Raw genomic sequence first — 16090 nt, forward strand, 5'->3', positions numbered from 1 at the left:
CAGCATATGGAGTTCTAGGTCGAACATAATGAAGAAATTTGTAAGATGAAGGAAAAATGTAATTCCCTTCTGAAATACTTTTATTCCACCTATGCTGTGTTTTAAATGTATCCCCCAAAAGTTCATGTTTTGGAACTTAAACCTAAAATCCTGTGTTGATGGTATCTGGCAGTCACTAGGATTAGATGAGGGCATGTGGTTGGAGCTCAATGGCTGTACAGGAGGAGACCTGAGCGAACAGCTTGTTCTGTTCACCTTGTGACCGACCATGCAGTAACATCCCTCATCAGAAGCCTGAGCCAAGGGCCAAATAAATTACCCTATGATACTCTCATTCCTTGAACCCCCTTTCTACATGTTTTATCTAAACTTCAGCAGTTTCATCCAAATAGTTCTTATTAAAATACTTGAAGTAGAACCAAAGGTAGCTGGAAGAAAGGAATTTCATAGTTAATTTTATTTATTTGAGAGGCAGAGTTATAGACAGGGATAGACAGAAGTCTTCCGTCCACTGTTTCACTCCCCTAAATGGCAGCAGCAAGAGCTGGGCTGATCCAAAGCCAGGAGCTTCTTCCAGGTCTCCCACACAGGTGCAGGGCCTCAGCCACTAGGGCCATTTTCCACTGCTTTCCCACCATAAGCAGAGACCTGGATCAGAAGAGGAGCAGGCAAAACACAAACCACCCATATGAGATGCTGGTGCTGCAGGCAGAGGCTAGCCTACTATGCCCCAGTGCCGGCCCCTCACAGTTCATTTTTAAAAATTAAAGTATTAGGGGCCAGTAATGTGGTGTAGCAGGTAGAACTGCCACCTGCAGTGCTGGCATCCAATATGGGCACTGGCTGATGTTCTAGCTGCTCCACTTCTGATCCAGCTCCCTGCAAATGGACCTGGGAAAGCAGCAGCAGATGGCCCCAATGGTTGGGCCCCTGTCCCCACATGGAAGACCTGGAATAAGCTCCTGGCATTGGATCAGCTCAACTCTGGCCATTGAGGCCATTTGGGGAATGAACCAGCAGATGGAAGCTTTCTGTCATGCTAACTCAACTCTTCCTTTCAAACACATAAATCTTTAAAAAATTATTTACCTTCCCAGAAAATTAACTAAATTCTTCCTTAAATATTGTATCTGGGGTTAAGAGCTCTTATGTGAAGATGAGTAATGTAAAAAGTTAAAGGATCAATTAACATACTTTACTAAGTTCACAGCTTTATACTATACACTGTATTTTCAAAAGGAGAAAGTCTTGAGTACCACTACTGTGATAACACCACAAGCAGAGGAAAGGGGTGGACTTAGATTCTCTGAGGTTCCAGGTACTAAATCAAATTTTTCTTCGGTAACAATGTGACATTAGTGTGAGTGAAAACCTAGAATAATGTATTAAAGAAATAATGTACGGCGGAATTAACTTATTGCTCTATCACATTTATATGTAAATATGAAAAATACACAGGAAACAATCATTTTTTAAAAAGTTTTAAGATCATAAATAGGTCATTGTTATAACACATTTTGGATTTTTTAAAAAACAAACATTCTGACGTTTTAAGAAAAGATTACCTTTTAAAAAAAATCAGTTCCCTCATCATTGTACATTTTTAAACTTCCAGTCTCCTAAGGCACAATATCTGTTTAATCAGAATGCTAATCTCGCCACCCCACTATTGCAGAAATAAGAGGCATGGTATTGATAACTAATGATTCTGTCCAGAAATTCTGCTACTTGTTTCTCCTCTTAAAGTGATAAGCATTTTTGTGACAAAGGCCTGGTGTTAATGTAGGACTTTGTTTAAAATTTTTTTTTATTGAAATACTGTAATTTACCACAGGGGCAATGGGAAAAGAGGGGAGTTGGCAAAACATGGCATAATTTCCTTAAAGAGGACTTGGGGAAAACTCAACATAGTGTGTGGTGAGGCAAACATCCTCTGGAACCCAGGTTAGAGTCCTCGTTCATCCCAAATCTTCAGAAAGCCAGAAGTCGGCCTAGGTGAAGATAACACCTGGATACATACTGGAGGGCATTTCTTTCCTAATCACCTCAGACATTCTCGTCTGCTACCTATCAGCTGAGATGTAGTGAAGTACTAAAATTTGATTGCAACCAAAAAGTTCTTTAACAAAATTAAAAATACCTTATTTTTAATTCTGCCTTCTGTGATACCACCTGAACTTCAAGGTTTTATATGTACAATGTAGTGATTTAAAAAAAGAAAACCCACAATGTGATTGTCCACAGATGAATCATGGGATGAGGTTCACGACTGAATCAATCATGGAGTGTTAGTCAATTGTAAACTCTGGAAAGTTAATCCTAGGAAACACGTGTAGAACAGCAAGAGAGGGAGGGAGGCCTCTTGGTCATTCCAATTCTGACAAAGTGCACGGTCGTCGAAATTCTTGGCCACGTTCATGGAGCCACTTATTGGATACTGTAAGAGGAAAAAAATATTTAACAAGGTATTTCAGTAGTGTCTATAACATAGTTTCAACATGAGCTAAAAGTTAAAAATCAAAACCACAAAAGCAGAGAATACTTAAAAATTTGAATAGATGGTGGAAACAGATTTCCTACACACACATGTACAGGTTTATGTACTACAGATGTACATGTCTTTGAGGGTTGGTATGCATTTCCTGAAGCTTCCAGTGGTGAGGCTTGAAATCAGACACAAATGGAATACAGAGCACTTTACCTGTTTGCAAAGTATAGCCTTTAGGTATCTTTGACGCAAAGATGAATGAACACAAACTCTCCAAAGGATGCTGTTACACGCTCATTGTATTTCTTTGCTTCCAATATACTTTAAAAAAATACTTATTCAAAAGGCAGAGTGACAACACAGGGAGGGAACTGGAGGATGGATGATCTCTAGGTGGCTGTAACACTCAAGGCTGGGCCACGCTGAAGCTAGCAGCACAGCTCTCCCTCAGGTCCCACATGGGGAGCAGAGACCCAAGTATTTGATCCATCTCTGGGAAGCAGAGGCAGGACTCAACCTCGGGCTCTCCAATACAGAATGGTGCAGAAACCACTGTGCTGCAAGGCACACCCTTCAGACAGTCTTTCAAAAGGTACCACAAAAGGAATTTATTTTCTACCCTCTCATGTAGTATCTCATAGAACTCAATCAATACCATCAACACATACAAAATACAGAACTGTAAATCTTCATTCCGAACTCCTCACCTTTCTCAACCCTTCCATCTAGTCTTTACTCATGCAGCCCCATGAAATTGCCTGTTCTATCTCTACAACTTACTGCCTAACTCTTCTGCTTCAGTCCAGCCTGTCACCATCACACACTCGAGATGGTGGGAAATAGCCTTCTAAACTGACCTCTCCTCAACTAGCCTCTTCTCACTGAAAAAGTCCTCAAGCTTTGTAATTATCTGGGAGATATTTAAATCTTGACAATCAGTTCTCACTCTTTAATCTTATGTCTCACAGTAATCACTAGACATTTGCAGCTACTGAATACTTGAAATGGGACTAGTGACATGGGGTTAATTAACAGAGTAAAATTTATTTTTCACCTTTTTACACTCTACTTTTATGACCATGAAAGTAAGGATCTCTTTAAACATTCAACTCTAGCCTCACACTAGCCCTGGGCTTGATCCCTTAGATGCCCCCTAAAACTACTCTGCTACCTTTGAGACCAAATTTTTTTTTTTACAGGCAGAGTGGATAGTGAGAGAGAGAGAGAGACAGAGAGAAAGGTCTTCCTTTTGCCGTTGGTTCACCCTCCAATGGCCGCCGTGGCCAGCGCACCGCGCTGATCTGATGGCAAGAGCCAGGTACTTCTCCTGGTCTCCCATGGGGTGCAGGGCCCAAGCACTTGGGCCATCCTCCACTGCACTCCCGGGCCACAGCAGAGAGCTGGCCTGGAAGAGGGGCAACCGGGACAGAATCCGGCGCCCTGACCGGGACTAGAACCCGGTGTGCCGGCGCCGCAAGGCGGAGGATTAGCCTAGTGAGCCACGGCGCTGGCCAAGACCAAATTTTAAAATTCAGGTTTGAAGGGGGTGTCTCTAACTTAGGGAGTCACCATCTGCATTTTACAATTTATTTTTTAGTGTGTCTCAGATTGTGAAACACTTGAAAGGAAAATGTCTTACTCAACCCTGAGTCAATATTTCTTGGAATAATCATCAAAACTGATTGTATACAAATTGATACTAATGGGCTGATGTTTTGGTAAAGTTAAGCCCCTACTTGCATGGCATTCTGATGCAAGCACTGCAAGTCCTAGAGACTCTGCTTCTGATCCATCCCCCTGTTAATGTGCCTGGGAAAACAGCAGAAGAGGGCCGAAATATGTGACTTCTACTCACATGGGAGACCCAGATGGAGTTCCTGGCTTTGCAATGGTCATCACAGCCATTTGTTGAGTGAACCAGCAGATGGAAGATCTCACTCACATTAACTCTTAAATAAATAAATCTTAAAGAGAGTATGACCAAGAATGTGTTTGGAATCCCATACCATGTTAAGTTGGTGGAAGATGTTTGAGAAAACACTTACCCCATTTGTTTCCAACTAGCACTGGGCAGGCTGCATGCCGTGTACTATAATCTCCTTCTCCACTGGCAAACAAATTATACCAGAAAACCGCAGTTCCCTATGGAGAACGATTAAAATTATCCCAAGTAAAATGTCACGTTATTACCTTGTATGATATTGACATTGAAGGACTCCTCTATGATAATTTTGAAAACAAATAGCTTTAAAAAGTTAATACAAAGCTGCCTGACAAAAAAGAGTATCTGACAAAGTTAACAGATCTTTTTATCGTTGCAATATGGAGGAGGCAAACATACATGTAACCAATTTTAGAAATGAAAACTTTACCAAGAGTACATAGATTTCATTACTAATCCCTGGTGGATAGTAAATTGTGCCACAAAAATACCACAAACTTTATCTAGAGATAATGCAGTACTTAAGTAAAGTGCCTTGAAAAATTTAATTCATTAATGAGATCACATACCCCCTTCCCAAATAAACACCAAGAAGCCAGTATCTCTCCTCCTCAGGGGAAAAACAAACTTACTTTTTTGGGCCAGACGCTGGCTCCTACTTCAGGAAAAACAGTGGCTCCTCCTGCAGACACATCACTCATCTGTAAGAGACAAATCAAAAGTGCTGGCTGAGAGGGATTAAAGCAAATTGTCAGCCGAGTAAGATACTCCCACAACCATCTCTTCCCCAGAGAGGCCAATCGGAATGGCCATTTATGCACCCACCCACCTTTCTAGGAAGAAGGACGCCAGTGAGAGCACAGTGCCCAGTATGAGAACAGCAAGCCACACTGAAGTCCGCAGGAGAAAGAGCTGCTTAGTCAACTGTCTCCCCTAATTCTAAGCAGTGATGCACACAGAGGGACTGGCCTCCTGCTTAGGGGAGCGATAAAGAATTAGGCAAAAGACCTTAGACTTGAAACCCAGAGTCAGGCAGTGCCCCACAAGCTGAGTACCTGCCCCCAAGCTAAGTACCAGTTGAATGATCCTCATCCTCCTCCCTTCAACTCTGGTAGGCAAGACTAAGATCCCAGCCACTGGAGAACAAAGTGAGAAAGAGCATGTGTCCCTGCCATGGAGCTCAGTGGTGGACCTGTAGCACTGAGTCCCAGTACGAGACAGAACCCATTAATCCTCATCTCCTTAGGCCAGTGCTTGTCAATAAAGCCACTCAACCTGCCTTGGAATCAGGCAGCCTTTAACCTAATGGGAAGGACTCATGTAGGCCTCACTGCCTGCCGTAGGCAAGCTTAGCACAAGTTTCCAAAATTACACAGACCTCACTTCAGCTCTGAGAACTAGGTACAACCCAGGCTAGGGACTGCTCCCATCACACCTCCCATGACTCTGAGCAGACACGGAACAGCAAATCTCTAGCCCCTGCGGAGCAGGGCAATAAACTGAAAGAACCTCCAGATTCATCCACGTGCCCCACCTGCTCGGACATATAACTCAGCCATCATCACCCGGGGCTGGCTACAGTGGTCTTGGCAGGCAGTGGGTTCCGGGTGTAATCTGGCACTGTGGATTGGTGGTAGAAGGACTAGTTACCCCTGTTCCTTCCCCAACCCCAGGCAGCACAATTGTAGGACAGTAATGTCAATCTGAAGGAAGAAAATGAGGATTTACAAAGCAATTGCATCAGAGCCTGGACAATTGCTAGTCCCTCCTTAGTGAGATCAAATCGGGGCAGGATCCCATGGTGCCTTTACATAAATGGCGACTGTGGCCAGTCATCTGGGCCTTTCCTATGAGGCCACACATTTCTTGAACACTCCCCCAGCAAATCTGGAGGAACACAGCTGCAGAATTTGGACAAATCTGTATTTTGAACGCCCTCTACTGCTGAAATAGTGACAACACACCAATAGAGGATTCATGGTAAATGTGAACTTGGGCTATTTCAGCATTAGTTGATGTTAAGTGCCCACAGGCTCAGAGAAACAAGCAGACTGCTGAAAATTTCTGGAAGAACAGGCAAAACCAAAGCCAGATAGCTAAGACTAGAATAAACCTAATCCTGCAACGTGCAGATGATGTCATATGCCAACAAGCATCAAAAACTTTTTGAAGAAATCATGACCTTATATAATGAATAAAGTACCAGCAATTACACCTGCAAACTCTGAGAAATCAAAGGACTGATTTTAAGTCCTTTGACTTAAAATGAGCTTCAATAAAATGAGGATTGATTTAACTTTAGAACAAACTTAGCAGAGATGGAAATAATTTTTAAAATTTAAAAAATTTGCAGCTGAGTAGGTTAAACCACTGCCTGCAATGGTGGCATCCCTTATTAGAACTAAGTCCTGGCCCCTCTGTTTTTTGATCCAGCTCCTTGGAAATGTGCCTGGGAAGGCAGTAGAAAATGGCTCAAGTTCTTGAGACCATGGTCAGCCACCTGGGAGACACAGATGGCGTTCCTGGCTTCTGGCTTTGGAATGGCCCAGCTGTGGCCATTTGGGGAGTGAACTATCAGGTGGAAAATCTCTGCCTCTCCCTCCCTCCGCCATTCTGCATTTCAAATATTTTTGAAGAATTTCTTGAGCTGAAAAGTACACTATGCAAAATTAAAATTGTGATAGAAGCTAAGCGGATCAAACAAGAATTATTGAACTCAAAGACAGACTATATTAAAATGCAGTCAAAGGAGTAAAAAACTTTCCAAACTGAGACAAAGATGCAAATAGGGCAAAAGTCACAAGAGATTGAACTTAACCAAGTCTATTCCAAGATATATTATAAAGATAAAAAGAGGATTTTCAAAGCAGCAAGAGAAAGGAAGTAATACCTATGGGCATTCTAATCACCTGAGAACAGACTTCTCCATAGAAACCTTATAGGCCAGAAAAGACTGAATGTAATCTTTGAAGGAAAAACCGCCAACAAAGAATACTGTACCCAGTCCAAGTACATGAAGGAGAAAACAAAAGCCAAAACAGTTTTTCACCACCAGACTTGTCCTATAAGAGATAATAAGTGGAGTTCTTCAAACTGAAGATAGAAACCTCATTTGTAGGAGAAACTACAGATAAACCATTCATATCTTCAGTGTGAAGCCTAAAACACAAAATAATTTAACTGCAGTATGTTCACAGATAGCAAGATATAAGGTTTAAAATGGGACTTCAGAAATTCAAAATGGGAGGAAAGCATGAGTGTCAAGTTTGTTGTTAATATTCTTTACTTTAAACTCCATTATCAATGTGAAGTTGCTATCATTTCAAAATAGTTTAGTATAACCAAAAGATGTTTGTAACCTCAAAGGAACCATAAAACAAAAATCGTAATAGACTACCAAGAATCAAAACACTAGTAAGGAAAAATCAGTTAACCACAAAAGATAATGATGAGGCAGAAAGAAACAAAGGAACCATGATACAATTACCAAACAAGTATCAGAATGGTTACCTTAAATGGGAACAGATGAAATTGTCCCAATAAAGGGTTAAATCTTAAAATGACTTAAAAAAATGTTATTGTCAAAACCAATCTCAACTTTTTTTTTGACAGGCAGAGTGGACAGTGAGAGAGAGAGACAGAGAGAAAGGTCTTCCTTTTGCCGTTGGTTCACCCTCCAATGGCCGCCACGGCTGGCGTGCTGCCGGCGCAATGCGCTGATCCGATGGCAGGAGCCAGGTGCTTCTCCTGGTCTCCCAGGGGTTGCAGGGCCCAAGCACTTGGGCCATCCTCCACTGCACTCCCGGGCCACAGCAAAGAGCTGGCCTGGAAGAGGGGCAACCGGGACAGAATCCGGCACCCCGACCGGGACTAGAACCCGGTGTGCTGGCGCCACTAGGCGGAGGATTAGCCTATTGAGCCACGGCGCCAGCTCAACGTATTTTTTAAAATTGAAATCATATCAAGTAGTTTTTCTGGCTACGATGTTAATAAAATGAGAAATCGATAACAAAGAAAACTTTGGAAACTATATAAATGCATGTGGATTATTTCTGAACAACTAATGAATCCAGGTAAAAATTAAGAAGGTAACTGAAAAATTTCTTGAAGCAAATGTTAAGAACATACTGTAACAAAAATCCACTCAACATGGATTAAAGACTTAAATCTACGACCCGACACCATCAAATTATTAGAGAATATTGGAGAAACCCTGCAAGATATTGGCACTGGCAAAGACTTCTTGGAAAAGACCCGGAAGCCAGGCAGTCAAAGCCAAAATTAACATTTGGGATTGCATCAAATTGAGAAGTTTCTGTACTTCAAAAGAAACAGGAAAGTGAAGAGGCAACCGACAGAATGGGAAAAAATATTTGCAAACTATGCAACAGATAAAGGAATGATAACCAGAATCTACAAAGAAATCAAGAAACTCCACAACATCAAAACAAACAACCCACTTAAGAGATGGGCCAAGGACCTCAATAGACATTTTTCAAAAGAGGAAATCCAAAGGGCCAAGAGACACACGAAAAAAATGTTCAAGATCACTAGCAATCAGGGAAATGCAAATCAAAACCACAATGAGGTTTCACTTCACCCGGGTTAGAATGGCTCACATTCAGAAATCTACCAACAACAGATGCTGGAGAGGATGTGGGGAAAAAGGGACACTAACCCACTGTTGGTGGAAATGCAAACTGGTCAAGCCACTATGGAAGTCAGTCTGGAGATTCCTCAGAAACCTGAAGATAACCCTACCATAACCCAGCCATATCAATCCTTGGAATTTGCCCAAAGGAAATTAAACTGGCAAACAAAAAAGTGGTCTGCACATTAATGTTTATTGCAGCTCAATTCACAATAGCTAAGACCTGGAACCAACCCAAATGCCCATCAACAGTAGACTAGATAAAGAAATTATGGGACATGTACTCTATAGAATACTATACAGCAGTCAAAAACAATGAAATCCGGTCATTTGCAACAAAATGGAGGAATCTGGAAAACATCATGCTGAGTGAATTAAGCCAGTCCCAGAGGGACAAATATCATATGTTCTCCCTGATCGGCGACAACTAACTGGGCACCAAAGGGGAAACCTGTTGAAGTGAAATGGACACTATGAGAAACAGTGACTTGATCAGCCATTGCCCTGACTGTTGATGTACAATGTAATACTTTATCCCTTTCAGTATTTTTTTTTTGTTCTAGTACTATTGGTTGAACTCTGTAATTAACAGACAATTATTCTTAGGTGTTTAAATTTAACTGAAAAGTGATCCCTGTTAAATATAAGAGTGGGAATAAGAGAGGGAGGAGATGTACAATTTGGGACATGCTCAATCGGACTCGCCCCAAATGGTGGAGTTAGAAATGTGCCAGGGGATTCCAATACAATCCCATCAAAGTTGCATGTACCAATGCCATCTCACTGTCCAAGTGATCAATTTCAGTTCACAACTGATCACACTGATAAGAGTCAAAGGGATCACACAAACAAGACTAGTGTCTGCTAATACTAACTGATAGAATCAAAAAGGGAGAGAACAATCCATCATGGGAAGCGGGATACACAGCAAACTCATAGAATGGCAGATGTCCTAAACAGCACTCTGGCCTCAGAATCAGCCCTTAAGGCATTCGGATCTGGCTGAAGAGCCCATGAGAGTATTTTAGGCATGGAAAACCAAGACACTCTGGCCCAAACACACACACACACACACACACACACACACACACACACCCTAAATGAAAGATCTCTGCAAGTGAGATCCCTTTGGAAAAAACGGGGCCATCAAAGAAGGAGGTACCTTTCTCTGAAGGGAGGAGAGAACTTCCACTTTGACTATGACCCTGTCTGAATAAGATCTGAGTTGGCGAACTCAAAAGGCTTCCATAGCCTTGGCAACTCATGACTAGAGCCTAGGGAGATTACTGACGCCATAAACAAGAGTGTCAAATTGTTAAGTCAACAACAGGAGTCACTGTGTACTTAGTGCTCATGTGGGATCTGTCCTTAATGTGTTGTCCAATGTGAAGTAATGCTATAACTAGTACTGAAACAGTATTTTACACTTTGTGTTTCTGTGTGGGTACAAACTGATGAAATCTTTACTTATTATATACTAAATTGATCTTCTGTATATAAAGATAATTGAAAATGAATCGATGTGAATGGAATGGGAGAGGGAGTGGGAGATGGGAGGGAAGTTATGGGGGGGGAAGCCATTGTAATCCATAAACTGTACTTTGGAAATTTATATTTACTAAATAAAAGTTAAAAAAAAGAACATACCATAACATATAGAATACAGCAAAAGCAATACTAAGAGGCAAGTTTATAGCAAGCAAAGCCTATAATGTAAAAAAAAGAACTCAAATTAACAATTGCTGCACCTCAAGGACCCTGAAAAACAAGAACCCAAAATTAATAGATGGAAAGAAACAATAAAGGTCACAGAAGAAATGAGAGACAAAAGATCAATAAAATGAAGAGCTGGTTCTTCAAAACATAAACTGACAAACCCTTAAGTGAGACAGACTAAGAAAAAAAGATCATTCTAATAAATTCAGAGATGTAAAGGAAACATTATAATTGAGACCATACAAACACAAAGGATTATTATAGATTATGAATAGCCATATGCCATCAAATTTCATAACCCAAAAGAAATGGACAAATACCTGAACCTAACACTTCACTAAGAATGAATCAAAGAAATAGATTACCTGAATAGATCAATAATGAGTAAGCAGATTGAATGACTTAAAAGTTTCCTTTTGAAGAAAAGCCCAGGGGGCTGGCATTGTGACATAGCGGGTGAAGCTATAAAAAGATCAATTTTCAACAGAAGACATGCAAAGGGCCAACAGGTATATAAAAAAAACTCAACTGCATCAATCACCAGGAAAATGGAAATCAGAACCACCTCACTCTGTTTAGAATGGCTATTATTGAAAACAGAGGGAGCACAAGTACTGGCAAGGATATGCACATTGTTGGTAGGAATGTAAATTAGTGCAGCCTTTGTGGAAAACTGACGTTTCCTTAAAAAAAAAAAAAAAAAAAACACCACATACACACACACACCAGAACTAGCATATGGCCAAGCAACCCCACTATTCAGCGTAGATCCAAAGGATATTAAGTCAGCCTTCAAAGAGATCCACATTCCCATGTTTACTGCAGCACTATTCACAACAGTCAAAAAATAGAAACAACCTAAGTGTCCAACCACTGATGAAAAAATAAATAAAATGTGGTACACATCCACAATACAATACTACTCAGCCACAAAGATGGAATCCTGTCATTTGTGGCATTGTGGATAGAACTTGAGGCCATTATGGTAAGTGAAAATAAACCAGGCACAGAAAGAAAAGTACTGAATGACTTCATACATGGAATCTTAAGAAGCTATTCTCATATAAGTTGTAAGTAAAATGGTGGTTACCAGATGCTGGGGAAAATAGGGAGGAGGGGAGAGCTAGGAAAAGGATGACTAACAGGCACCGAGTTACATAGTTCAGTGAATTTCTGTTGTACATTAAGATGACTACAGATCATGATAATGGAATGCATAAAAGCTAGAAGAAAGGATTCTGAATTATTTTAGCATACAGTTTCAGGGGATATGTTTAACCTGACAGAGACATCTCACAATGTATACATGCTTCAGAACAACACATGGTACCCCAGAATTATATAGCTTTTAAGTATCAATTTTAAAAAAATTAAAAATTAAGTGCTAGTGTTTAAGTGCTGGTAGAATAAAGTAAAAATATGGCATTGTGAGAGGGGTTTAATGTTGAATGCTGAAATATTGGAAACACTTGGACTTTTGTTTACATAGTTATGGATCTGTGTATCCTGCTGAGTTTTGCAAAAATTGAAATACAAATAAACTACAAAAAGCAAAAGTGATTAGCAAAATATGCAGGAAAGGAGATGGGGACATAATTGGAATAGGCACTACTCTTACAGAGGGCAAGGACTTAAAATCAGTAAGTTGAGGTACTACAGAGGAAGCTATGTATTTTGTTAAACTACAATGTACACCATGGAGCCAGTGATTTACCTGTTTCACCCTCTGCTGATCTTAGTGTCTAAAATAGTACCTTAAGAGCTATAGGTGCTTGATAAATATATATTTAAACAAAATGAAAAAACATCAGGAAAAAAAAACATACTGAAATCAGTTTTTCATTTCTCATGGTAGGGAATCAATACATATTAACTAAAAATTAGAAGATTAAAGGACTATAAAAAGTTGTAGTCATAAAGGTAACTTAGAATCAAAACACAAATCTTCTAAATGAACTGAATAAGCACTTGCAACAAAAGCAGGCAAAAGAAATACGATAGAATGAACGTTTTTTAAAAACACTCTAAGAAGAATATATAAACAGATTCATACTGTGTCACAAAACAAAAAGAAGGCACTTAAGACAGTTTGTGCAAAGTGGGTCCGTTTGAAAAAATTGTTATTCAAGGTTTATTTGAGGCCAGCACCGCAGCTCACTAGGCTAATCCTCTGCCTTGCAGCGCCGGCACACCGGGTTCTAGTCCCGGTTGGGGCGCCGGATTCTGTCCCGGTTGCCCCTCTTCCAGGCCAGCTCTCTGCTGTGGCCAGGGAGTGCAGTGGAGGATGGCCCAAGTGCTTGGGCCCTGCACCCCATGGGAGACCAGGAGAAGCACCTGGCTCCTGCCTTCAGATCAGCGCGATGCGCCAGCCATGGCGGCCATTGGAGGGTGAACCAATGGCAAAAAGGAAGACCTTTTTCTCTGTCTCTCTCTCTCACTATCCACTCTGCCCGTAAAAAAAAAAAAAAAAAAAAAAAAAAGGTTTATTTGAAAGGCAAAGTGACACAGGAAGAGAAAGGGGGAAGAGGAAACAGAGGTAAAGATCTCCCACCTACTGGTTCTTTCAACAACTGGCTGGGGCTGGGTCAGGTTGAAGCCAAGAACTCCATCCAAGTCTCCCATGTGGTTGGCAAGAACTCAAGTACTTGAGCAATTACCGACTGCCTCCCAGGCACATTAATAGAGAACTAAATAAGAAACAGAAGCTGGAACTCAAATTGGCACTCTTATATGGGAAGTCTTAAAAATGTCATGGAAAATGAACACTGGGGCCAGTGTTCGGTGTAGTGGGTAAAACCACCACCTGCAATGCCTGCATCCAACATGGGCACCCATTCAAGTCCTGGCTGCTCTACTTCTGATTGAGCTCCCAGTTAATCTGAATAGGAAAGCAGTGAAGATGGCCCAAGTCCTTGGGCCCCTGCCCCCACAGGGGAGACCCGGAAGAAGCTCCTGGCTGCTGGTTTCATCCTGGCTCAGCCCCTATCATTGTGGCCATTTGAGGAGTGAACCAATGGATGCTGCTTCTAACTCTGCCTATCAAAAATAAATAAATAAATAAACCTATAAAGTACAAATTATGTAAAAGCTGGGCATGGAATTTTTTTTTAATATGCCTTTTTTAATGTGCCTGGAAAACTAGTAGAAGATGTCCCAAGTGCTTGGGCCCCTGCACCCATATAGGAGACCTGGAAGAAGCTCCTGGCTCTGGATTAGCCCAACTCTGGCCACTGCTGTCTTTTTTTTTTTTTTTTTTTAAAGGCAGAGTGGACAGTGAGAGACAGAGACAGAGAGAAAGGTCTTCCTTTGCTGTTGGTTCACCCTCCAACGGCCGGCGCACCACGCTGATCCGATGGCAGGAGCCAGGTACTTATCCTGGTCTCCCATGGGGTGCAGGGCCCAAGCACTTGGGCCATCCTCCACTGCACTCCCTGGCCACAGCAGAGAGCTGGCCTGGAAGAGGGGCAACCGGGACAGAATCTGGCACCCCGACAGGGACTAGAACCCAGTGTGCCGGCGCCACAAGGCGGAGGATTAGCCTAGTGAGCCATGGCGCCGGCCTACTGCTGTCATTTTTTTTCCCTTAAAGTTGAGAAAGTTCACCTTTTCACTTAAAGGAAGCACTCTACATCTTTTCTTTGGCATATTCAAATTGCTAGCATCAGTAAGAGGGAAAAACGATCAACCTAATAGTTACTATAATACATATAAGGATCAAGCAATGTAGTATCAATATTCATAAAGAAAAAAGAAAAATAAGAAACACAGAAACGAAGTTAGCATGAGTGCCTCCTAAACGTCTGAAAAGATCTTCAACCTCTCTAATAAAAGAAACGCAAAGTCAAGTCACAACTACCAATCTGGTAAGTGAATGAGGTACAGTGAATGATGAGCTGGTACTGCAGTGCAGTGCTTGTGATGCACAGCATCCCATACTGGAGTGCATCTTCAAGTCCCAGCTATTCTACTTCTGATCCAGCTTCCTGCTAATGCGCCTAGGAAGGAAGAGGAAGACAGCCCAAGTACGAGGACCTCTGTCACCCATATGGGAGACCCAAATGGAGTTCTTAGCTCCTGGCTCCGGCCTGGTCTAGACTTCAGTGTTGCAGCGATTTAGGAAGTAAACCAATGATGGAAGAGTTTCTCTTTCTCCCTTCTCCTTTCTACCCTGAGACTCTGTCTTTAAGACAAATAAATAAATCTTAAAAAAAAAAAAAAGGCTGCCAAACATTTCCTAAATATAGTGAGACCAGCATTGTGGTACAGCAGGGTAAACTGCTGCCTTCAATGCTGGCATCCCATATGAGCACTGGTTCAAGTCCCAGCTGCTCCACTTCTGATCCAGCTCCCTGCTAACGCGCCTGGGAAAGCAGCAGAAAAGAACCCAAGTGCTTGGACCTATCCCACCTACATGGGAGATGTAGCTAGATATCCAGGCTTCTGGCTTTGGTATGGCCTGACCATTATGGTCATTTAGGGAGTAATCCAACCAAGAAAAGATCTGTCTCTCCAATAAATTTTTTTGTGACAGGCAGAGTTAGACAGTGAGAGAGAGAGAGAGACAGAGAGAAAGGTCTCCCTTTTTCTGTTGGTTCACTCTACAATGGCTGCTGCGGCCGGCGCACCGTGCTGATCCGAAGCCAGGAGCCAGGTGCTTCTCCTCGTGTCTCATGCGGGTGCAGGGCCCAAGCACTTGGGCCATCCTCCATTGCACTCCCGGGCCACAGCAGAGAACTGGACTAGAAGAGGAGCAACTGGGACAGAATCCAGCGCCCCGATTGGGGCTAGAACACGGGGTGCTGGCACCGCAGGTGGAGGATTAGCCTAGTGAGCCGTGGCGCTGGCCCAATAAATTTTTTTTAAAGACTGATTTACTTTTTTTGAAAGGGGGGTGCCTGGTGATAGATCATCCATCCACTGGTTGACTTCCCAAATGGCTACAACAGCTCAGGCTGGACCATTCCAAAGCCTGGAGCTTCTTCTGGGTCTCCCATATGGGTGCAGGGGCCCAAGCACTCAGGCCACCTTCCTCTGCTTTCCCAAGTGCATTAGCAGAGAGCAGGATCAGAAGCAGAGCAGCTGGGGCTCAAAGCAGTTTCCATAGGGGATACCGGTGCTGCAGGAGGCAGCTTCATCAGCTATGCCACAGCACCTGCCCCAAATAAATAAATCCTGAAACAAATATGTCCCACTAAAAGGCAGGTTATAAGTTGGCACAACCTCTATGGAGAGCTTACCTTCAGAAATTATATAACTCTTCACAGTACAAATTTGTTTATTTTGCTTTTTTCCC

General features: G+C 42.0%; 1 protein-coding gene across 2 annotated transcripts in view; it reads right to left on the reverse strand.

Annotated features, from left to right (window-relative positions):
* Window positions 1-1414: 1414 nt before the first annotated feature.
* The window catches only part of P4HA1 (prolyl 4-hydroxylase subunit alpha 1), a 103062-nt gene continuing 88386 nt past the window's right edge, over window positions 1415-16090 (reverse strand). For both annotated transcript variants that reach the window (XM_002718425.6, XM_002718426.6), the window contains exons 13-15: window positions 5063-5131; window positions 4534-4630; window positions 1415-2437 (exon numbers count right to left, since the gene is read on the reverse strand). In XM_002718425.6, the coding sequence (XP_002718471.1) occupies window positions 2367-2437; window positions 4534-4630; window positions 5063-5131 (237 nt within the window). In that variant the 3' untranslated portion in view covers window positions 1415-2366. The remainder of the gene's footprint in view (window positions 2438-4533; window positions 4631-5062; window positions 5132-16090) is intronic.

Source organism: Oryctolagus cuniculus, chromosome 15 (genome assembly GCF_051225735.1).
Source record: "Oryctolagus cuniculus isolate XC-2025 breed Fujian yellow rabbit chromosome 15, ASM5122573v1, whole genome shotgun sequence".
NCBI classification, from domain to species: domain Eukaryota; kingdom Metazoa; phylum Chordata; class Mammalia; order Lagomorpha; family Leporidae; genus Oryctolagus; species Oryctolagus cuniculus.